We start from the raw sequence: 24,776 nt of genomic DNA on the forward strand, positions 1-24,776 counted from the left end.
AAACAAAAAAAAAAAAAAAGGCTTCTGCCAGGACAGGTGATGAAGAAATCAGAACATCTGTCTGAATAAACAGCTCCAAACCCAGACAAATCCAAAGGGCTCAGAGCCAGGGGGATTCATCCCAGATTGCTGAAGGAAGCAGCCAGTTTTATCCAAATGAAATTTAAAAAAAGTCTTTTATAAACATACTCTTAACTGAGCATGATATAATTTTTTTTTTTTTTGCTTCAACTGCCTTAAATACTTTTCACTGGGTAGAGAATGGGGAAGAGATACAACACACTCAAACAATGAAGAAAACCGCTCCAATGTCAAATGGGCCGCTATGCTTATCATGTGCAACATGAGCTCACAAAGAGGAACTAACTTGGGCAAGAGAAACATGGCACAGCACTGCTTCAGTCAATATACTAGTTTTCCTGATCTTATAAGCCCATAGCTCACCACTTGTGATTTACTCATCTATAAATTAGTGATACAACTTCATTGCCAATGTTGTATTTATTAATGCCTACCATTATTTGAAAAATGCAGAATCCTATTCACATGACTATCTTTGAAATACTGACTGTATTGGTTTGAAACTCCCCAGATTTCATAAGCAACTTAGCAACCCATGGAAATATTACCAGGTCCAAAACGCAAGGGTACCTGGCTGTTGAGTTTGCTGGTCTTATTTATCTAAAGCTGTTAGATCTTATGTGGTAGCATTCAAAAGGATTGTAACTGGTGTTTGTAAGTGGATCAGAGAGAGATCAGAATCCATATTAACTTTGTCACACGAGAACACTAGCGTATGGACACAGAGACTCGTAATCATTTTTTGCATTTTACAGCTTTCTAAGCAGGTTCAGCCATATTACCCAATAAGATGAACCCTGAAGTCTTCATAAGGAAATGCCAGTTCAGAGCAAGAGCTCAGAGAACAGAAAAGCAGATTTGGCAAGAATGACCAATTCACCTTGTAGTTAAATTCATCCATTTTGCAAGAATCCTTTGATTTTGACCCAAAACATTGTCCTGCTTCTTATCTCAGTTTCTATTCTCTGCAGCCTAAAGTACCTACCTGTCTGCCTAAAGCAACTGCACAATGAGACCTTTCAACTGACAAGAACAGATCTGGCTCAGTTTCATGGCCTTGCAAAATGTTTCCTGTAGTTTGAAAGCCTTTTACCTCTACATATATTGGCCCATTCTCAGCAACAGAGAAGAGTCCTTGGGAGGGAGCAAGGAACAGATCTGTTTTGTACAGCTCCATGTTGAAGGTCACATTGGTGATGCGTGGTTCAGGAGGCCAGAACATGCCTCTGTCATCCTCTGGCTGGTGCAACGTGCAATTAAACTGAAATGAAAAAACCAAAACAATAACATCCTGAGTCAGGAGTGGTAGCTGGATAACGACAAATTTGGAGTGTACAATACACGCCCTCCCATGTTGCATCTACTTAGTGCAAACCTTCAACAGGGTCACAAGAAATAGAAGTGAGAAGAAATGTGTTCAAAGACAAACTAATTGCTATACAATCAATGTGATTTATGGGAAGTGCTTATTACAACAGGCATTTCTCTACTGTCAGGTGCAAACCCAAGAGTTACATACCGCTATTTCAGGCCAGCTTGAGAAAGCAACATCTCCCTCATCAGCATCCCCTGGAAATCCATTATCACCTGATTCCATGTCATCATCATCAAAGCCACTGCTTTCAGCTGGTGATGACAGCTGAATGACAATCTGCACAAAAGGTATTTGCAAACGCATAAAATTAGGTGATAACTGAGCATTCTCTCTTCATGGTTATTATGTTCTTCTCTCTTCAGAACAAAGCAAAGGCCAAAAGAAGTGCACCAGCTAAGCAGATGGTGAAAGCACATCTTAAACGGCCTTGTGCTGAGCATGTAAGATACGTAGGTTATATTTAGAGAACACCCCTTAGTTTTTTTCCAGAATTCAGAGCCAGCAAAGGCACCAGTCTGGGTGCTGGTGTCTGAATGAACAGCCTAGCATTTCCATTCTATTTCTGGTATTTCTATAACCAACACTGAAAAAAGAAATGGTTTTCTAAAGTGATTTTTTGCAACTTAGTTTTCTTTAATGCATTCATGGAAAATCACTGTGTTAAGGTCATTAAAGGATTTTTTTCTTGTCATTTGAATATTTTTTTCAGAGATGTACACCAAAAAATATGATGTCCCTTTCTTCATTTTTCCCTTCTTCATTTTTATCTGAATTTTTACTGATTTTTTTCTCCTCCTTTGCACACTTCTCCATTTCTTCACCTGAAAATTCCTGGTTTTATTTTCCAATGTTCTGCACTCTAGTTCAGTATGCCCTGCAGCTCTTCAGTTAGTCCCCTCCCTTCTACGAGTTCATCTTTGTTTTCTTGGACCTAGAGCAACTGCTAAGAAGTGACATGCACTCTTTGAGACTCCACTGCATGGTGTTTATTTTTTAGGAGAAATGGTCCCAAATTCTGGAAGATACCATACATGATTCAAAGTTAAGTGAGTAGCCAAGACTATAAAAAGACATGATGAAGAAAGGAGAGGAGGCAAATATTGATTTTAGTTTGGGCCATAATAGAATACAAGGACAATCACAGTATTTAGCTCTGGACACATGCTGTTCTGCAGTCTGGAGATGTTTCTATCCACCGTTTTGGTTTGGGCCTGTTTCTAAAGTTAGGTGCTACAGACTTGCCAGCATAGAACAGTTTTAACCAGGCAAGATCAGATCAGATTGCCTTAGCTGTGTTTGGATTGGACCACAGGCTTTCCATCATTTGCCAAGGTTACTTCTATGTACTGGAAAGCTCAGCAAGACAAGCGTGTCATTACTTTCCAACCCAGACTAGCTGCACTGTATTCAATCTTATAAGCTGAGCCAGTCTGGAAGCAGCCACTTAGAACCTAACTGGGCTCCTTAGCATCATCACTCATATACAAGTACTCGAGTCTCTTCATCATGTACCTCAACTGATAGCAAATACAAATCCAAATCATGCAAGAAGCATGCACAGATAATGTCTTTTCCTCACATTTGGAAAGCCTTTTTCACACACAGTTTTGAAATAAAAAAATTTTACTTAAAATAATTCAGCATATGAATCAAATGGCATTGCTTTGCCAGTCACAGAACTTCATTCCTATTCCTCCTTACAGCTATGTAATACTATTCATGCATGGGTATATCAAAGCTGCATAGGGAAAGCTGAAAGCTGGTGCAACTTCCCTGAAGCTGGTACAGATGGTCCTCAAAGCACAGACATGCAGTTTTATAAAAGTATTTAACTCCACTTCCTCCTTTTTGCTTTAGGATACTATCTAACCACAAGAGCACACTGAATGTGCAGTCTTGATACCTCCTTGAATACAGGGACTGTAGCTGCAACCAGGTTTGAGCTAGACAGGAAAAGGTCAGGACACCTCCTTTTTCCTAAGACTAAAGCTAACTACAATGGCTTCCTTGTACCACTATGATGCGCAATGCAGAATGTGGTTCCTCTTTGTAAAATACTCACAGAGTTAAAATAAACAATCTTGTTCAAGATATATGCTGTCCGAGTCCCACATTTGTTCAGCAAAGACTCCAAAATGAAATGGGTACCATTCATCCTGGCTTTGCAAGAGTGATCCAGCAGCGAGAGTTCTGTCCTTGTGTAGCCGCTAGCCTGAAACAAAGACGCTTTGTAAGTGCTGAAACACAATTGTGTTAGGCTCTTACTTAAAGTGCAGCTCAGAATACTGTTCATGACTGCTGATACAAGGAAGTGAAGTTCATTGTACTGACATCCAGGGAAGGTCACTCTCAAAACCCTGTTATACGTGACAGACAGGGAATAAATGTAACAAGGAACAAAGAAAACAACAGGTTCATTATTAATCTGCTGATTAATAATGCTGACTCTGTTTGGTCTGAAATGAGCTAAAAATGCTGTCTGTATCAGGCTCTTTTCCACAATACGAGTGGACACAAGCAACCTGTCAGCTGGTAGATGGTAAAGAGATCTATTCAGGTCCCACACAGCTATCAAAAGCAGCTTCTTTGTACTTTGGAGATGAAAAACTGATGATGGTTGAGTACAGTAATTTTTTTTGAGAGAATCGACTTTAAAGTTTGGTTTGCTTTGATAAAGCAAAGCTTTAATCAGAAATCCCTCTACAAACTACCAGATTGCTGGGAAGAGGAAACATGACCCTGAGTTATGGCAAAGAATATCTACAGTACAGTTTCCTCATCAAAGTATTGCTTGGGCAGTTAGGTGGTGATGGCTGCAGATCTTAGAATGTTTATTTTTCAATCAAAATACAAATAAAATGGTCTGCCCAAAAAAGCCTGCCCAAATTTGAGATCACACCAACCTGCAGAGAGTCTTTTTCTACAGCTACTGTCATGACTTTGTCATCACACTTTATTGACAGGGCCACATCAGCACTGCCCTGAACCTCTTCAGGTTCTTGGTGTTTTGAGAGGGAATGCTCAAAGTCATGATTTATTAATGTATCTACTGAGTCCCTGGATGGGAAGATTCCTTCTCCCACTGTGTCATGTCTTCCTCTGTTAATGTGAAAAGGAAAAGTCAGGCCATCACTCAATGCAGGATTCTTTGGGGCAGGTAGTGGGTTAGCACCCAGCAATTCTGTCAGCTCTGGAGGAAGCGAATGGTCTTCTTCATCATTCATCTCTTCTAAGATGGGGGGGTGGGGGGGAAGAGGGAGAGGAAAAAAAAGAACATTAGGTTATTAGATATTTTTCCTAAAAGTATCCAGAATTAATCACTTTCATACAAAAAAAAAAAAAAAATCCAGAAAGGAAGCTCTTGAAGGGCATCCAAAGCAGCATCTTTGTACTTTTCAGGTAACTAGCCACAATTCCTCCACTAAGGATTTAGTTGTTACCGAGGCATCTCATCTTGTTATATTTAGTCCCTGCTAGAAATCTGTCCACCAAGAGGTGAAAATAAACTTTGAGGAGTGGGCCTATTATATGCAAAAGACAGCCACATAGGTAAAAGAAACATCACATTCAGCAAATAAGCAAATCATTGGGTGAAATTCTTCCACTACCTCCATCACAAATTCAGTCACTCCACTGTTGTGGAACTACTTACATAATCAGAGTGAAGCTAAACAAGAGTTAACTTTATACTGAGTAAATGAGAACACTATCTATCTACTGGCTTATATATGCAACTGCTCAGGACAGAAATGAGAGTACAAATGATAAAAGTAATGTGACCATAAGTTTTATCAAAACAGCTGAACAATATTTTTAGTGATTGAAATTTAGAATTGGTGTAAACGCAGATACAATTCCACTCGCTTCAAGAGACCTGCATCGGCCATGACTTTAGCCAAATAACTATTTTTTTTTAACAGCTGTATTTATTTCATTTGCTCAGATTTTTTGGTAAGCTAGTTTTTTTCTGAAAACAATTAAAAAATTTGATTTTCTCAAGGAAACACTATGTTCATACTTTTAAGAACAAGAAAAAGTTCATAAATCCAGCTTTGATTTAACAAGATATCCATTTTAGTGAACACTGAGCACAGTCAGCTATAATGGCTTGTGAGTTGGATAAACTACAACCATTTAATTCCACCAGCATTTCAGGAAACAATACAATTGCCTGGACTTTTCTAATCAAAAAGCCTCAGATTTTTTTTTAACCAGCATTCTTGATGATGAGCCGTTAAAGTACTGCAACCCCCAACAACAAAGTTTCAAAACTGAGAAAGCACCTATCAAATTATCATATTCTTGGAAATACAAGGTATATTGTTTTTCTATATGATAAAAGTCCATCTTCAAGTTTACCTGTATCTTCCAGTTGCAGATGAAATCTGTTAGCAACAGGGGCTTTTGTGTAGGACGTAACTGGACTATAGTTATGCTCATAAGCCCACTTGATCAAACTCTCATGCGATGAGGGAATATCAGGTATTATTAATTTACTCATAGTCATGGATCGTTCCATTTCCTTTCCAAAGCCAATACTATTTGATGTCTGCAAACAAAGGAAAACTTATTTCATGATTTACCATTTAGTGATACTTAAAATGGAACAGTGACACTGAATGAACATATTTTTTACTCTGTTTTTACTCTATTAAATAACAGCAAACTGAGAGCACCTGGGAACTAAACTAAACTCTGCCATCTTAGGCACAGAGCTGCTGCACACAGGGAGAAAAGCCCCCCCTTCCTCCTAGCTGCTGCCTGCAGTACAATAAATCAAGATAGTCAGAAACTGTTAATCCCTAAAGGAGAAATACATATTTACAGCCATTTGTATAATGCCATATTTTCTTCAAAACAGCTGAAATTACTTCTGAAGTCAACTCAAGATGACAACTGATTTTTCAAATGTCCCCTTCATTTCTTGATTAGAGCATTACTTAAGCTACATAATGGGAAAACTTTTGTTCAAATGTTTTGTTCAAATTTTGTTCAATGCTTTAAAGTCAGCTGCCACTGAGAATACTCTGACTCTCTGAATGAGTTTCATAGTAGAAATGTTGTGTGCCTCCTGCAAAATGTTGAGCATGTTAAACAGGACTGAAATAAATGCTTAAGAGAAAAATGAGAGCACACGCGTTTATGCAAGGGCAAACTACTTAAAAGACAACACATACTTTCTGCACATAAATAAAATTTAATTAACAATATAAGTTTTATAGAAATACATTGATACAGCAAACTCATAAATGCACTTGATGACCTCTTAGTTTTAATATTAAATAATTATAAATAACGGTTCACAGTTGGTCACGGAACACAGATGACTCGGAGTCAGTTAGCTTTTGTTTTCCTGTAAATGTTTTACAAAACTTCAAATTTTCTTGTCCAAATATGCAAGTCAAAGGAATATAACAAGCACCTTTAGCTCTTAGAGGGGCAGTTAGAAAATATACACTGGTATTACACTTTAACTTGCTTTTAAGTGCTTGGTATAATAAATTAGCTAAAGCCAATAATATATTTATTTTTACATTCACAACATTACTATTATCACTATAACATCACATCAACAACTAGAGAACAGGCTAGACATACACACAGCAGGAAAGGCACAACGACCCAGTTTTAACAATTCTTCAATGTGACTGACTTGCACTTCCTATATGCAGATGATACCTTTAAATGCTCTACAACAAACACTTTCATCTTCATGCCTGATCACCTTATCATATTGGCTACATTTTTGTAAATCCCCACTGGATTCCCTCAATGTGAACAAATCTTAATTCTCTTTCACTCTAGAACATCAAAACATTGACTGCACTGACCTCTTGTCCAAAACACTTTCAGACCATGGTTGTACGGACCTGCTACCTGGCATCAGAGAGCCCATCTGCAGTTCTCTACCTGACCTCAGAAACAGAGCTTTTGAACAAAGTGAATAAAGCTCATAGAGAGTCCTGATGGAACAGCATAGTTTCTGCACCCTTTAGACACTCACAGCTTCACAATTGAAGTTTAAAGGTAATTTTAGGTACAGTGCCTGGTTTGAGGATACTGTTACCAGTACAGTTATCAATGACCAGCAAAGGCCACTGAAGATAAGAAACAAAAAGGAAGCAATAGGTATCCTAATTTTAGTGCATTACTACTGTTTTGGATCAAATAATCTTTTATTCTTCAATAGATACAAATCTGGATATGATTTACCATACATTTTCATACTACCACACAGCTTTGACTAGTTGGAATTATCACATTACCCCAACTTTGCTGAATCTCCCTCTCTGTCTTCCTTTTATTTTTTGTCATGAGGTGACAGCTGAACAAATATTATCTCAGAATTTTACTGTTCTAGCTGGCACATGACCATTTCCAGGGCTTGTTTATACCTCTCCACTCCAGGCTGAGCCTGTAAATGTTCAGCCCTGCATCTCCTCAATGAAACAAAACCAAGCACAAGGGCTTCCTGGAATAGACATACCTTCCTTCACTTGCTCTGCAAACACCTTCACACGCAGTGTATGAAACCAGGTATTCAGAGCTACCTACTAACCTACTCAGAACAGAAAGGCAACATTTCAGAAAGTGGTGGGCCGTTGTTCTCATGTAAAGAACAGTCCCTCCAAGCGTTTGAAACCCTCACAGGTTTATTCTGCGCATTTCCCCTCTCTCACTCTTCACCCCTCAAGACACTTATTTTCTTTCTACAATTTCGCTTCCTTGTCCACAGTGCGACCCACAGCTTTGTAAAAGGACATGGAATCCAAAGGAAGCAATGTGAACGGCAGGTAGTCCACAAGCACAGAAGCACTGCACGGGGTTTGACGTAAGGACTGACTGCAAACAGGAGTTAAACACAGGCTGGAAGGAAAGCATTGCCCATACATTATGTGCAATTAATTACTTTACCTAAACTATTCCCATTTTACTTAGTTTTGTGTCCATACTCTCTTAGAGCTTCAAGAAAAGCTAAAGGGAGATGTGCTAGATGACCTAAAAAGTATTTTTAATTTTTTTTCTATGAACTTAGACCTTAATAACTGACAGTCCTGGGTTTGAGACAGCTTAGCACTAACCTTTCCCTCTTGATTTGCCAATCCCCTGAAGACAGTTCTGATTTGTACCGAGGGCAAGAAGTTAGGAAAATTGAAGTGCATGGAACTGCTTCAACTAATAAAAAGAACATTGTGAAACATTACCTAATTGTTTAGTAATGTTTTTATGCATTGTCTAAATTTGGGCTTGGGAAGGACTTCAGTTTAATAGAGATAGGAGCAGATTCCAAATACTGAATGTACAGGCTTTTTAATGACATGGGGGTGTTTAGTTCTGTCTCACACACCCCCTCTAAATAAAAGGAGAGCAAACAAACATTCAGAAAATGAAGCATCTATATAAATGAAGCAGTATAGCAAACAGTTACTCCCAAATCCTGACATAAACATACGAAGACTTTTATATACTGACATTTCCATATATAGCATTCCTTTCTCTTTTTGTTAATCTAAATAAAATTTATCTTCTGCCACTCATTACAGAAACAATTTTCACTTATACTTTTTACCTATACTTTCAATAATTAATAAAGCAGAACTTTTAAAAGAATAGCAGTCTTGTTTTTCTATAGTCAAGTGCAGCACTTCAGACATTGCTAAATTCTCTAGAATTCCTTTCCCTGAAAATTCATCATTCGTAAAGAGGCAGCTTCATGGATATGTGTTTTGCCAATTATTAGGCCTAGCATAAAGGACACAGCCAACATAAAGATGAACCAATAACCAAGTTGTATTTGATACAAAAGGGTCAGTACGTGGGTGAGTGCTGGGGGTACAAACAAGTCAGTCAGACTATACATAATCAACATCAATCCCACTGACCCCAACAACACCACACAACCAACAACAGGTGGAATAAATGGTGACATGCAGTCTCTCATAGAAGGGACAGGAGACAACTGAGTCAACAAGCCAAATACGTAAGACCAAGGAAGCCACACACTGAATCTCTACACAGCCCACATTTACAAAAGCCAGACCTGACTGGAGCCCAGTCCCAGGGAGGCAGGAGGTCCTTCCCCAACAGGGAACTCTGCAAAGTGCCTCCACCTCACAGACAGACACTGCCCCTCCCTGCAGGGGTCCCAGCTTTTATCCCTCAGTGGGACACCTGACCCTTGTTTACTGAATGCAGACACCTGGGGCTCATTTACCCAAGGGCTCTGTCTGCAAGGCCGCACCCTGGAGGGAAGCCTAAAGGTAAGCTCACCCCCCCTTTGTGAAGGGCTGTGGGAATCACCCACATGTTAACCTTCATTTGGGGCTTGGGGTTAAAACCCAGCATTTCAATATGAAATATGGCACTTTGGCTATCTCCAAGCATGAGTAAACTAATGTACAATTCTCTATCCTGTGAAAATAGAAAAAGACCCAGTATACCATGGTGAATTTTATGTAATAACTCAGAATGAAACTTTCAAGTCAAGCATTGTTTTTTGTCCTTCTGCTTACATGTATGGCAATCCTGGGCAACTAACCTTGATCTTTCTCTTTAAGGGCTGATTATTTAGGACCTACAGAATGACCAGAATATCCTTTCCTCTCTGTAGGATAAAGATGTGTCAGGGATCAAAAGGGAATTTCACCATCCATCCAAAGTAATTTTTCCATTCCATTTTCTAAGCAACACCATAATTTATTTCCTTTTATTTCCCTCATTCCCAAAATCTAGCATGAAATCCTGCCTACCAATCTATCCTCTTAGGAGATTTAGATCAAGCAGCCTTTGGAACCTGTCAGAATTTCCCTTGCACACATGAAAAGGAGAAAGCTACTAAACAAAGTGAAATTCTTATACATACAAATAGCTGGAGTTTGAAAATGTATCTGAATTACTGCAAAACTGCTAATCAGGAGGCTGTTGGGTGGTCCTGAGCAAACATTCAGCTCAACTGTACAATGTGTTCCTAAATGACACTTGAGACAGAAATGGGCCACACATTTATAGGCTGCAAGATCAGTCCAATTTTATTTATTTCAGAGCAAGAGAAAACATTTTCTTAGTAGAAATGGTGCTGAGCCACAAAGTCTGCACCAAAAATCATTCTGAATCAGAACCTCCAATTATGCGTAAGTATAGTTGCAGACGTTTAGCTTTAGAGATCCTGGTTTTAATTTTTTAAAAACTTATTATTTGTGGTCTAAGGAGAGGTGAGGTCAATTTGACTAAACACTTCCTGGGGACAGAAGTACTGGCAAGGAAGAGAGCTAGAGAATATTACAACCACAAGTGGATGAAGTAAAAAAATTTCCACTTCTAAAGGGATGTGGGTGTGTGCTGTGCATCTAGGAGTATCCATTCTACACTCACAGGCATCTTTCCAACTTCTGAGATGAACCTGTAGATCCAACTCAACAAAGCAACAGCAAAAAGGGAGATGAAGATCCAGCTCGGTGTTTAGGGTACTTCAACAGAAGACAAAAAGACATAGACCTTAAATCCTTGCACTAACCACCTGGTTTCTGTGATGTGCTGGTCAGTTTAATAGCCCATATATTAACAGGAAAAAAATTTATTTACTCCCTGAAATGCAGTAATAATTAAAGAAAGCAACTAAGAGAAAAATCAATATGGTCTAGCACTATATCACATTTAAATGGATTCTATACTGTTGCAGTATGATATCTTTCAAAAAAATAAAGGTGCCTTAACTTACAATCACTTCCAGCTTTCCCTGGACATCATGCGACTTGATAACCCAATTGACAGACTTTTTACACTTGAGGATAAGTACGACATCTCTGACAAGTTTGGCGCCTGGTTGAGATGGTTTAATGTCAACGATTATATCCACCTGGAAAGCACTGTATGTGGAAAATAGAGAGAAAGTTAGACCAGAATGCCAGAAATTCTCAGCTATCAGCCTTCTTCCAATCCATCATGTTTCCACTGTCTGGCCAGCTGATTAAAATGCTGGAGTTTATCCCAGGCAACACAACATGTGCAAAACACATTGTTATTCCACATATGCTTAAATGATTTTGCATAACAATAGAAACAAATATTTTTTAAAAAAATAATATTTTTGTCTCTTGTTTATAAGTGTGCTACTCATTTCAGCTATTTAGAGCAGGTTAGTTATATGACCAGCAGTTTGCTTTATAAAGTAAATAAAGCTTTCATATTTCACTGTGACAGTGCCTAAATATAGCTGTTTCAGTTTCCTCTGGCTATAACTGTATTAAAACTCAAAATAATACCTTAAGAAAGCAAAAAGACAAATTAAGCAGGTTAATACCAAAAATATGCACAAATACTGTATTGGGGAGTGTCTCTGCCTAGGCAGTTAAATTGTGGAAATTACTTTGCTTAGAATCTTGCATGTGTTGAGGAATTAAGCTGTGTATTCAGTTTCCAATACTTCTGGATATATACTTACTTTAAAAAGAAAAGAAAAGAAAACAGATGTCCAGCCTATTGCTTGCTGGAAAATAGATGAACACTATCCAGATTTTCAAGACCTTGGTAAAGTAAGTAGAGCAAATGGGTTTGTACCCATCAATAACATCTCATCATGCAAACTATTAATTCAACAGAAAAACCTTTACTTCCATATCATCTTATGGGGCCATATGTCACAAGAACGTGCTCATCCCCAAGTAACAGGTTTCAACTAACATTCTGCAACAAGACTTAGTGTATCTAGGGAACTTCATTTCACCTCCTGCAGTTTTACAGGTGCCCAGCTCAGCTTCTCTACATTTCTTTGAGGATATGAAATGTAAAGATAGCTGTGGATAATACATAAAACTAAAAACAAAGCAAGAGGAGTTTGTAATTACTTTTAATAACAAAACATTTAAACATTTTGCAGTTTTATCATCTGAAAAACAAATTCCTATCATACTATCAGCCAAAATCAAAAGCCCAGAGATCTTGGAGACAGGGCTGTCATTGAGTGACAATGCAAGGGACTTATAATGATGTTGATGGTAAAGAACAGCTCTGTTCAGGATGGAGCTGAAACTCACGCCACACAGGGGCAGATCATTTGGGCTTACCTACTCTACTTCCACTGCATCTCAGCACTTTCTTACTCTCCCAGGGTTGGTAGGCTCTGGGTTCATTATCTTGAAATGAGATAAATACCTGTCTTGCAAAGACACCTCCTCCCACCTCTATCTCCCTGTGTGATTTCCTCACTAAGGATGGGATGCGCTCAAATGTAACTGCATGAGGAGCACAACTGGACAATGCTAGATATCCAGTGTCTGCAATATGCAGACAGGATTTTATTTCTACCTTATCTCTGATGGAATTGTACTTTTCTTCTTGCAAAAAGGACAATCATCTAAGTTTCATAACAAATTTCTCTTCTAGCAGGCATCCTCAGCACTTATGAAGAGCTTTTCCAGGTATGACTACCTGAAGCAAACCTCATTCACGTGCTCCCACTAACACCTATGAGAGACCAGCGAAGGATGAATGTTTTAAATGTCTTACCTCCCAAAGGTACCTTTGACAATTTAGATAAACCTCATAACTGTACAGAGAGTTAAGCAATTTTTCCTAACCACTAGTTATAAACTTTTTTGGTCAGTAGACCACTGCCAACCTTTAACATTTCTTGCAATTATCAAACTCCATCTTAAACTCAGCTGGAAACTTGAAAATACTGTTATGATTCTTCAGACCAACTGTGGAACTATTACCATGGACTGCAGATCACCTGTGACCTCTGGACCACCACTTGGGAGCCACTGCTCTGTGCCTTGATGTCAGTCATACCTACCTGTGACAGGTCAAGATTACTTTTAACCTCTCTCATCTCCTTGTACAGTGGTCCCATCTTAAATCCTGTCTGTCAGATGCTGCCCTAATTCATATTCCCTTATGCACCTTGTTCTTGGAAAAATTTGATTGAGCAAGAAGGGGGGCAGGATACAGTCCATAAAAACTGTGCTTTCCAGTCTTGTCCAGAAAAATCTTGGGATTGTGAAGCGTTATCCAAAATCTTTACATACTGAAGAACTAATTTCTATTTAAGGCAAAGTACTAAGGTCCAAGCTCTTCTTGTAAGGATGAAATAGCTACTTTCAATTTTCAAAAGACAGGTGAAATCTTTAGCTGTGATTTCAACAAATCGAGTCTATTTAGATGATACTTTACCTGTATGGGTTAGAATTTGGAGTGATTAGTTCAATGATATGAACTTCTCTTTCTTGGATTAGGCTAGACATAAGGCACCCCTCTGCTGTTTTTGGTTGTAGGTATCCCGCAAGGTAATTTAAAGAGAGAAAATTCTTTTCTATGTTGCACGAGGGAGGAAAAACTTGATCTGCAGGGGGAAAAAAAAAAAGCAAGTATATGCACCTTTACACTTAGATATCAGCTTACATGCATGTCTGTACTGCATCTGCTTCAGTGAGGCACTATATTTTATGACAAAGGTTTTTAGGCTAAAAGATATATTATCTATCATAAGCACTTATGACAAATCAACATAATATTAAAAGGAAGAGCACTTGCAACAACACAGCACATCTCTGATGTAAAACATATACTTCTAAACTGAACATTTTCTATTTACAGATTTAAATATTAAAGAAAATACAAAGAGAAATCTAGAAAAAATACTGAAGCAAAATATGTGAGCATTTTTCAAAATTAAATATATTTATTTTGTTCCTTGCACCTTAAAAAAATATTTATTTCTTTTGAAATTAACTGATAAAAAACTTTTGTGATTAATTCCTTCTCCCTTTAGAAAATGTTTTATTCTTGTTATGATAAACTTAAAAGATTTTAAAAGATCACAGAAAGTATTTTCCATTTCCTGACTCAATATATTTTCCTATATATTGTGTAGTCAGAGTCAGTGTTGTCTAGAAATATTGCAGTCCTCTTGTGCATGGAAAATCAAATATAGCAAGAAAAGGTTGAAATCGGTCGTTGCTATTAAGGAAGTCTGACCATAATATCCATAACTGAAATGAAGACATTCTAGAGTACATATTCAGTGTCTCTTTTGGTTTTAACTGCCTACTTGATCACAAGCATTAACTAGGGTACAACACAAAATATAAAAAATAGTCACTTGGTATGAAGTTTTCATGCACAGCCTACATTGCTGTACCCCAAGAAGCAGTATTTCCATTGAAAAAGAGAAATGCATATGAATTGTTATAATACACAGAAGGACTAAGTATCATGTTCAAAGACACAAAGTCCTGTAAGAATATAATTCCAAATGGCTGGCTCTTTGACCTTTAGTTTACAAAGAAGGCTTTCCTATTAAGGTCAGTAGCAAGATAAAAAAAGAAAAAAAAAAAGCATTATGAATGCAAAACTCTTAAAAGCTGATCTGAGACCACTGTTAGCATTTGCTCCCTAAATTAGAGCTGAAATGTCACCCCTAAAGCACATTTCTGGGTGGTACACAACTTTTCAGGGAGACAGAGACTCCTGTGACCCTGGCCACTGCAGAAACAATTAGGGGAGTTTCTTCTCCGGATCTTACACAAAGTAGTCTTTGAATATTAACCTTGCTATCTTCCCTACAGAATCCATGAAAGCTGTATGAGGCTGTAGCTATTCATACTTCCCAAGCAAAGCACTTCTCTAACATCTGGTATGTGCCCTGCCAGATTAGCCTTGAATGCAGCTGCAGTTCTGCCAGCTCCTCCCACAACAGCACAGAATGGAAAATGATCCCAAATGGTCTGTGCTGAGCTTGAATTTATATATACACACACACGCAGAGATACTAGGTATTTGCTTCTCAGCTGCCACACAACACAATTCAAGCCATAAAATAGCAGCCTCGCTAGTTTGTGGATAATTACCACACGTGCTATTGTTTGCCATTGCAAAGAACTTGGTTCCTGCTCCTGGCACTGTCATTAAATGTCTCTGGAGCTCTCAAAAACTGCTGCTCTTGCCACCACCAGTGCAGAGGCTCCCCAGCCTGGGCCTCCACTCGATAGCGTGCTTTTCCTCTGTAGCAAATTTTAACTCTGTCACTGGCTACTTGACATACACATTTACTCCCCCCCTTTACCAAAACATAGTTACTCTCGTCCTTTCTAGTTACCAAGATCTGGGCTGGAACACAAAAGAAAAAAGGGATCCACTTCATCTTTCTTTATTCACTACACTTCTTTTCTTTCTTAAGTTTCAGGGCTGTCTACTTACTTTGGAAAGGGACTGCAGGTGTCTGCAATCAATTAAAAACCTTACTACACCAGCCAGCAAACAGTCAATTTACGGACCCTGTGCCTCTCTAATCTCCACAAACTCCCAGTATGGAATCAGAGAGATTCGTCTGCAATGCCCTCAGTGGAGTGTCTCTGGCCAGGATGCCTGGCTGTTGTGGGGCACTGCTTACCCCAGGAGTGAGAAGGCAGGCAGCGGAGCCACACGCAGCAGTCAGCTGCCGCCTTCTCCTTCAGCATGTGCCAGGCTGCTCAGATGGAGACGCTGGATTGCACACGGGGATTTGTCGTTTCTGCAGACAGCACCAGCAGTCACATTGCCATGTCCTTCACTATACAAAACAAAGCAATAACAAGAACCCCGCTTCTTGTGCCCCCTTCCTCCAAACCCTCATTCTGGTCCCTGTGAGTTCTCACTGGGTTCACCATCCCTGAAGTATCTGATCAGCCCCTCTTTTGAATCAACGTGATTCAGATGCACTTGGCCCTGACCCAGTTCACTAGCTTGCTCAGCTGTCTTTCTTTTGCACCTTCAAAATTATTTCAGAGACCCATGGTATCAGAAGCAGTTTTATTCTATGAAAGATCACTCCTCTTCAGATCTTTTTGTCTTCTGGCTTTCAATTTCTGTTTGCTGTATTCAGCTACAGCCTCTACTTCCAAAATGTTGCATGTTTCAGTTTCAGCTATTTCTAACTTGAGTGAAGCTGAAATGTAGACGATTACATGAATACTGCCATTAGGTCTGTATTGGTCAAGTAGCAAGGAACTACTTCATATGACCACCTATAAATTACGAGTAATACTAGCTGTGATTCACAGACTGGCAGTTGAGGGTACTTGACTGAAGCTCTTGAGGAGTGTGAGTATGTATGTTGTATGAAAAGCCTGAAATGTCCATCAGTACACACTGTGGTTTGTGGAATTCAGTGATTCCGTCATTCACTCTGCAGAGAAGCAGGCCAGGTCCACGTACCACGTGGTTTCCATAGAACTCCTCGTATGACTGCTGCAGTTCAAGAACTGACCCTCTCCCCACCCCTGAACACATGCATAACCCCCACACATATTCATTCTTCCGCCAAGAATTTAAATCAAAATTGAGTATGGTTACAGCTGAGCTAGTTTGTAGAAGCCTTCTCAGAAACTGTCTATTTTGGTTGCCTGCCAAGTTCCATTTTGTGTACCTACTCATAATAAAATTGTGTTTTAACACATTCTAGAGATGATGTAAAGCTCTCCTATTTAGCTGACTAGTTTGACTGGAGACATGCAAATCAAAAAACAAAATTTTATCTGTTTTTGACATATCTAATTAAATGTTCATCTCTGCAATGCAGAGACCACTACTCCCATGTATACATTCCAAGAGCACTTTAATAAGCTAATAAATACATTTCTGAATGATTTTCTGGCATTAAAATCCAAGACTGGTGCCAAGTAGAACAAAAATCATGCAGGGGGAATCCTGTACAAATTTGGCAGGATTTGGATAAAACCAACAGAGGCATGTTCCGATTTTGGGGGGCAAGCCTCATGCTTCAGGAAATCAAATGATCAGATACAGGTGGTTAGGAAAGAGTGTTTTCTCCACAGAATGGTTTTTTGGGGGGGGGGGTTGTTGCCAACTAGTTCAGCTATGCACGAGTTTCTGTAGAAGTATTGCTAAAGTACTACTAAAATAGGTTGCTGGTGCTAGCAAATGCTGAGCCCACCAGTACTCGTTGGATGTTGATAAAATGTTTTATTGATTTCTACTTTTCTCATCACTGAGCTCCTTGAGACAACAGTTAGTTTCAAAATATCTGGACTGCTAGCCACAATGCAAATCAGTTCCAGTTCCCTTTTACCAGACTTTATTCTTACTGCTTTTCGTTTAGCCTAAACCTGGATGTTTTCTCTAGCCTGAGCTTGGGTGACATCTTCAGAGAAAGAAAAAAAAGAGTGAATTGCAGGCCCTTAGGTAAAGAACACTAATATCTTAAAACATACCTGTGAAAATGGAAATTTCACCCCCAATCATCCTGCACAATAGAGGAAAGGCTGCCCTCCCTGCAAAGTTCCCTCCACTAATAATATATTTTTCAGGAGATGAACTTGAATAGAGGTAAGTGGGACATAAACCCTCCTGAACTGACTGCCTTGCTCCAAGGATGGAGGGAAAAGAAGAGCTGTGGCTCTTGTGTTATCCACAGTTTATAACCAGCTCAGGTGGAATTTCCCTAAAGAAGACATGCTGTGTGACCGGCAGCCAGCTAAAGGAAAGCATGAGCCAGGAGGTGCTACAGAGGCTCATATTGTTAAGTTGTTCCGACACTGCTCAGCTACAGAGCTACAGCCCAGACCCTCCCCTAATATGGGCCTCTGAAATCCCTGAGGAAATGGAGTCCTCTCCCACCTGCCCTAAGCCACCTGATGAATTTGGCATGCAGCTCACAGGGACAGGAAATCTTTCTCCTTGGAATGAAAATACACAAGGACATCAGACTGAGGCAACTTATCTTGGTGAGGAAAGGAGTATTTCTTTGTCCAGAGTAGTCTGGATCCTTATACAAGCAAATACTGAAAAAACCCCCAACCCTCAAGTCTTTCTAGATACTACCTGTACCTCAGGTTCTCCACTTCAGTCTTTTAGATAAGGACACCCAAACAATCACCATGAATAGTTTATTCCTTTTAAAAGGTGAAGCTTTGACTCCTGTAAGATTCTGGTCAATTGCATTCACATTTATGAGCATAAAATTATGGCACCAGAATCCATTAAAAGTTGCCTAAATCCAAGGTCTGGTCTTTAGACTTGTTCTTATTTCTCTGCCTCCCCCTTTCATATCACATCTCTTAGAAAATGAGAGGTATATTTAAATATTAAAATTAAAAAATGTGAAATAATACTACAGCAAGACTTATTCTCAGCATCTAGACGCGTGTATCAATTCTGTTAGGTTTGTTCTGTTTTACCTTCTCCTACTTTAATATAGATGTTTCTTGATATTTTGAGCTCCGTGAAAGATGTTACTGCTCCATATTCCTTCTGGGCCCACTGTAGCAGATGTTCATTTTTCTCAGGAAAAAGCTTTTCTTCCGTCTCTGCTGACAAGGAGAAATTTCCCTTTTCAAACTGAACAACGGAACCTAAAGACACCTGATGAGAATAAAAACATATTTTCAATGTGGTACATTTATCTGCACAGACAGGTACCATGTCTAAGCAATGTAATCTGTCACTGCATTCACTGAAGGTGATTACGGCTTATTTCCAACAATGCCTAAACTTCACATGTTTTAACATCTGCATAATGATTCCTTTTTCAGAGATGTTTTTAAAAAATGAACCACCCATCAGCCTGTCTAGGGTGCACATGGGAGCAGACTAACAGAGGGCTCTGAGCTCCTCTTGGAAATTGTACTGCTGCAGAAGTGGTACAACAGTGCTGCAAGGGGAGCTGAACTGTGGGGTAAGGGGAAGGCTAGAAGACAAGAGGAAAACTAAGGCAGGAGAGAGTAAGATGGTCTGAGAAACTGAAGGGAGAGAAGGATGTGAAGCTCAATAAACTGGGAACTAGTGAAGTAAATCCCAATCAGAAAGAACATGAGCCTAAGCTCAGTGACAGATAAAGGCCAACAGAGAAACACAAAATGAGGAAAGAGAAAGGCTAAGAGAAAGGGAAGATATTTACTGTTGCTTTATTTACAGGAAGCACGGAAATGTTTTAGTCTAACACATAAAGCAGATTACTTATACATCTTTAGAAAAATCCTTACAAATAGGCTATATTAACTTAGGTCTTGACTGGAAAAACTAAAATGTTCTTTAAAATAGTCAAAATGGAAAAACATGAAGTAGAAGTGTAATGGGTTCTGGGGGAAAGCCTAAAATTTTCAAATGCAAATTCATTGGAGTGGCAGTAGCATCATTCAAGAAAATAAGGCAGCACAGGGTCAGACTCTCTTTCAGATTGGGACCTGCTTCAACTTGCATTGGTCTTGAGAGATAAACAAGTCATTTCAGATTTACTGCAAAGCAAGATCATCCCAACAACAGCCTTTCGACTCTCCTGTCCCTGCTGAGAGATGTGGTCAACACTTCCAGAACATCTGTCAGCTCTCAAGAGCTGACTATAGCAAGTGGTGAAAGAAGAGTGTTCCTTCATCTGCCCAGCCTCAAGAGCCATCACCCATCCATACACACCACTGTATCCTCCTTTAAGGTGCTTGAGGACTGGGGCCTGCATGCCCTACCCAGGATGGTCCTTCCATGAATGCTTTCACTAAGATGTAAAACATGAAGTCAAGAATAACATGCGCTTGAGTGAGAAAGCTCAGCAAGATGAATAAGCTTTCAGGTTTGAATGCATCAGTGAAGATTTCTTCAGACATATTCCCTGTAGTATTGTGTAAGCAGTGCTTGCCCAGATATAACACCCAGCCCCTACTTGCAGACTGATGCAGTAGACAAGGCTTCATGAAAGAAATAGCATTTTCTTGTGCTGCTCTCAGAGCAGCCCAGGAGAAGTCTGAGTCACTCTGCTGCCCTCATCCCCCTTCCCTTTTGCTGTCTTTCTACTAACCCAGATTTCTTTAGTATAACAAAAGTATATTTTTTTCTCCCAACTGAAAATCCAAAACTACTAATGATGATGACTGAGAGAGTACATCTAACGGCAACCAACTATTACCTGTCCTGGAGCTATTGTTCCCAGCACTATTTCAGGATGTTGTATCTCAGTTTGTTTAGCACCTGAAAATATTTGTCAAAGTAGACACATAAATTACATCCTTTAGCACACGGAAAGAATGTCAAAGTTCTCCTCTGTGCTTCCAGCTATTACATTGGGATTTATTACACACATATCACATACTCTCCTCTAAGAGAAGGCCCATGTAATCCAGACTTCGGGTTGACCAGACTTGTCACAACAACCAGTTTAGGAATCCTTTTGCCAGAATAGTTTTTAAAGTTTAAACTAACATCTGTTTCAATTCTGAATGATCTTCCTTATTTGTTGTTTTTCATATGACTACACCATAAAACATTTCCTTTAAATGAAAAAAGTCTTTATTCAGTGTAACACAGAATCCACCATATTCTCTCAATACTCTCATACTTCTTAAACAAGAAAGTAAACTCGGCCATTAGGGTAAATCCACTGCCCCCAAGTCTACAATACTGGGAAAGAGAGGGCAATAGTTATCTTTAAAACATATTTAGCAAATAGCATTCACTTACTTTTACCACTTAGAAGCAGCCACACCATGGACTGATTTTATGGGGCATAAATCATTAATGCTCCTAACACATTAAATTTTATAGCGTACACAGTCTCGTAGGATGACACCGACCCAGCACAAGTCAGGTCACACAGGGACTGCATATAGCACACCTCTTAGCAGTGCTGTCTGTTATATCTGAGGCATGTGGGACATCTTTACAGAGCTCTGGCCTAACTAGAAAAATCTCCTGTGCCTAAAAATTACAGGATATAAGGACTTAAACAGTTATTATTTTGCACAGATATTGAATAGATGTTGGCATTCCAGTCTCAGGAACAAATCTCGTTAACTACCTCAAAAATACTAGGTTATCCAATAAGAAAAGTAGTTACTTTTCATTGACACTATTTCACAGTGTTTCTGGTATTTTTTATGGTCAGTATCAGAGTAAAGAAGTATCAGTACAACTTTTTAAGACATTTGAGGAAAGCATGAGATAAAATATTATTCCTTCTAAGTACTGACCAAAGAAATGCATTAGCTTGCAATAACGCATTTTCACTGTATTTTTCATTTGAAATATTTAAATATCTGCTAACACAACAGCTTTCTTCCTCAGAATATGATTGGTTTTCCATTTATTACTAATTAAAACTTGAAAACTGTCTGCATCATCCTGTGGCATGACAAATGTCTTCCTGAGAGACAGATCCTATCAATGAACCCCGAAGTTACTGAGTCCTACTAGGGAGGAACCGACAGACAGAAAGCAGAGCAACGAAAAAGTCTGGCACGAGCATCCTCACTAAACGATCATACAGAAAACATCTTTAAATAAACATGAAGCTTATCATAATTTATTTTTTTAATCACATACTAAAGTCTATTTGAAATGCTGGTTCCACTACCAGGTTTTAGAAAGGAGTGCAGAGTTCTGCTATGCCTGCCAATATTGGGATTTTTACTACACAAACCTAAGGCAAAGTTAAGTGAGCCAAGCACGTTATTTTTTCTGGAAAGAATTCAACAGACTCTTCCAAAAAAGGCAACCATCACTGTTTCAACACCTGCCTTGAACATTAACTACTTACTCCTCAGAACAAACCAAAAGTAGGTCTCTCTAACGTACTTAGGATAAGCCAGAGCATTAAAACCAGAAAATACTTTAAATATTTGGGAATATATCAACAATTTTTATCTGAGCACTCATTACACAGCCGATTGGCAGATTAAGAAACTGCTGCCACATGCACTTTTATCTCCTCACTTCATCTCCTTCAGTGGTTACTTTCAGAGGTTGCAGAGTGGAAAAAGTACCCCAGCTCTATTTCTTCCTGTCGTTGTGAGGACATTAAAAGTGACTGCACCAGAAACACCCTCTGCTGCTGAGTTCACCTATGTACCTTGTCACATTTCTGAGGCTAAATGAGGAAACTTCCAAGCTTGACATGGAAAACCAGTTTGCAAGACAAAAAGATACTGGCCATGGCCACTAACTACAGCACTGAATGCAGTTCAAAGGGCTCCTCTGCAGTCAGAGAAAAGGAGGATCCAGTACAGTATTTTGAAAATCTGCTACCAAAACTTGAGTATTCATTCTATTGAAGAACAAAACATGTTTAGGAACATATCTTGATTACACACACTACTACCCCATTGATCATTGGGGAAAATAGGGACTGCGATTCTTTGCACTATACAGAGGCAGGGAAACATATAATCCTCACACTAGAAAAAAAAAAAAAGGTGCCTTTATATGTCCCTTAAGAAAATTTTCCAGTCTTACAAAAACTGCCATTGCAAGGCTGCCACGGTAGTTCAGGACACCAGCTACCTGGCAGAAGTGCCAATTGGCGCAAGTTACTATTCCCCAGAAGGAACAACTCAGAACCAACTCTGAGTCGTATCAAATATATACACTGGTGACCGTGAACACTGCACATACTCAAAATAGTATCTTCTGTTTCTTATTTTACCTATTTCCTTCTCTCCTTTTAAATGTTTATTGCTTTTTTTTTTTCCTTTGAACCTGATCCAAGGGGGATATTTACTTTGTTTGCTTTATAACATTTTAAGTATTTAACGTAGTTATAAATCAGAACTTCCAAGTAGGAAGCAACTTCATAATTCAGCCTTGAGAGGGAGGTAGGTACCTTTGGGAGATGACTCAGAATACAAAGTTAGGTGTCCACAGCTACACAGCATGAACCAATCCTTCGCCTCACAGAAACAGCTACACCACTACCCACCAAGGTTCCTCAAGCACAAGTGACCAGCAAAGCCACCCATAAAGCCAAGACTAAGGCAAATATACTAGCAGACAAAAAGCATCGCATCATCCTTCATATTTTTATCTGAGCCATACAGTATCAGATCTGTGGTGGTACATGTAGGAGAGAAATAAATCTGCTCAGAATAAAATTCAAAAACCTGAACCAACTTTCAGAGCAGCCCACATGGGATTCAGACTCAGATGGCGTTTTTTGATAATGTACTTTGATGTGCTTTGGTCCCCTTACAGAGGAAAGGTAAAGCCATGGATGGAGAAATATCAGGTATTTGGAAACTAAAAATGATCTCGTTTGTTTTTCATAAATCCACATGCAACATACAGTAATCACCAACAGAACAATTCTCTTTAATAAGTGACTAAGAAACATGCTGCTTTTGAAATGACATGCAACATCTATGAATCACCTACTAGCTTTGCATAGTCCTTACCAGTCACAGAGGTGTGATGGTATCAGGCAGTAGTAAAATTTTTCATTTTCGGTTTAGTGTTCTCAAGACCACTTACAGTCATAAAATTCCACTTCCAGTTTTCACATTTTTGAAAATAAACATATAAAAAAGAGGCAGCATTATCTTAATTACATTTTAAATTTTAATTCTACTTCCTAGGGGGTGCTCAGTTTGCCAGCTACCAAAGATCTTGATAGGAATTAAGGCTGATGAACACTTTCTTGGAATGAAATGGAAATCTTGTGGAATCAGACTCTTGCACATCTTTATGCATCTAGAGAGATGATCCTGGGATTTTCCATAAAAGCTGAAACTGTGTCAAACCAAGTGCAAATTTCAAAACCCCCACGGAACAGTTTCTAGAATGATAAAAAGGAAACAAACAAACAAAAAATCCATGTAAAGGGGAAATCTGTTCCCAAAGTTTAGGGCTCAGTAATCACACACAGGCAAATATCCACTCATTTCACATTAATCTAACAAAATCTTAATAGACTCAATGTAACACCCGTTTGATCTGAACAAATAAAGTAGCAGAAGCTTTTCCAGGGATTCTGTTTCAAGTTAGATTCAATTTAGTGGAAGAAGAGAAGGGGAGAGTTAAAGCATATCTATGCAACTGCAGCTATAGTTTCCACTGGAATTGATGACTCAGTAACACAACCTGTTGTGATTTATTATCTCCACGTCACTAACAACAGTAGTCTGCCAAAATGAACTGCCTGCTTCTGTAAACTTCCACTAGTTTAAGCCCTGTTTACCAAAGCAAGCAAGGAAGGGAAGGAGCTGTGACCATACAGAAGAGAAAAGACCATCACAGACACCTGTTCCAGGCCTCTCAGCCTCCTGCAAGATGGGTCTGGGAACACACCTCAACCACTAAAATGCCAGAATGTTGTTCTTTCCTTACTTTTGAAGCCCGGTTTAACTTAAAGCTCAAGTCTTTCTAACTATCAGCCTCCTTTGCTCTGAAAGTGATGGGTCTACGCTCCTAGAGGGACCATGAGAAGGAACAGCAGTCAGGATCAGTCAGTGGCAGCAAAGAGAGAGACCAGCATAAGATCCAAGCAGCAACAGCATCCAGATCTGGCCCATCCACACACCTAACACAAAGTTTTGGTTAGAGTGGTGACCCATGAAGACAGCCCACT

The 24,776-nt window shown here is 39.1% G+C and overlaps 1 protein-coding gene across 2 annotated transcripts in view; it reads right to left on the bottom strand.

The window, feature by feature from the left end:
* TGFBR3 (transforming growth factor beta receptor 3) overlaps positions 1–24,776 on the bottom strand; it is a 127,009-nt gene that overhangs the window by 18,842 nt on the left and 83,391 nt on the right. Inside the window, exons 5-12 of one of the 2 annotated variants that reach the window (XM_074906555.1) lie at positions 18,631–18,814; positions 13,628–13,796; positions 11,175–11,322; positions 5,816–6,005; positions 4,360–4,682; positions 3,519–3,668; positions 1,601–1,732; positions 1,175–1,342 (exon numbers count right to left, since the gene is read on the bottom strand). In XM_074906555.1, the coding sequence (XP_074762656.1) occupies positions 1,175–1,342; positions 1,601–1,732; positions 3,519–3,668; positions 4,360–4,682; positions 5,816–6,005; positions 11,175–11,322; positions 13,628–13,796; positions 18,631–18,814 (1,464 nt within the window). Of the gene's footprint in view, positions 1–1,174; positions 1,343–1,600; positions 1,733–3,518; positions 3,669–4,359; positions 4,686–5,815; positions 6,006–11,174; positions 11,323–13,627; positions 13,797–18,630; positions 18,815–24,776 lie in introns of both variants that reach the window. The other variant, XM_074906554.1, reaches the window with a different exon arrangement.

This window comes from Athene noctua, chromosome 5 (genome assembly GCF_965140245.1).
Source record: "Athene noctua chromosome 5, bAthNoc1.hap1.1, whole genome shotgun sequence".
NCBI lineage: Eukaryota > Metazoa > Chordata > Aves > Strigiformes > Strigidae > Athene > Athene noctua.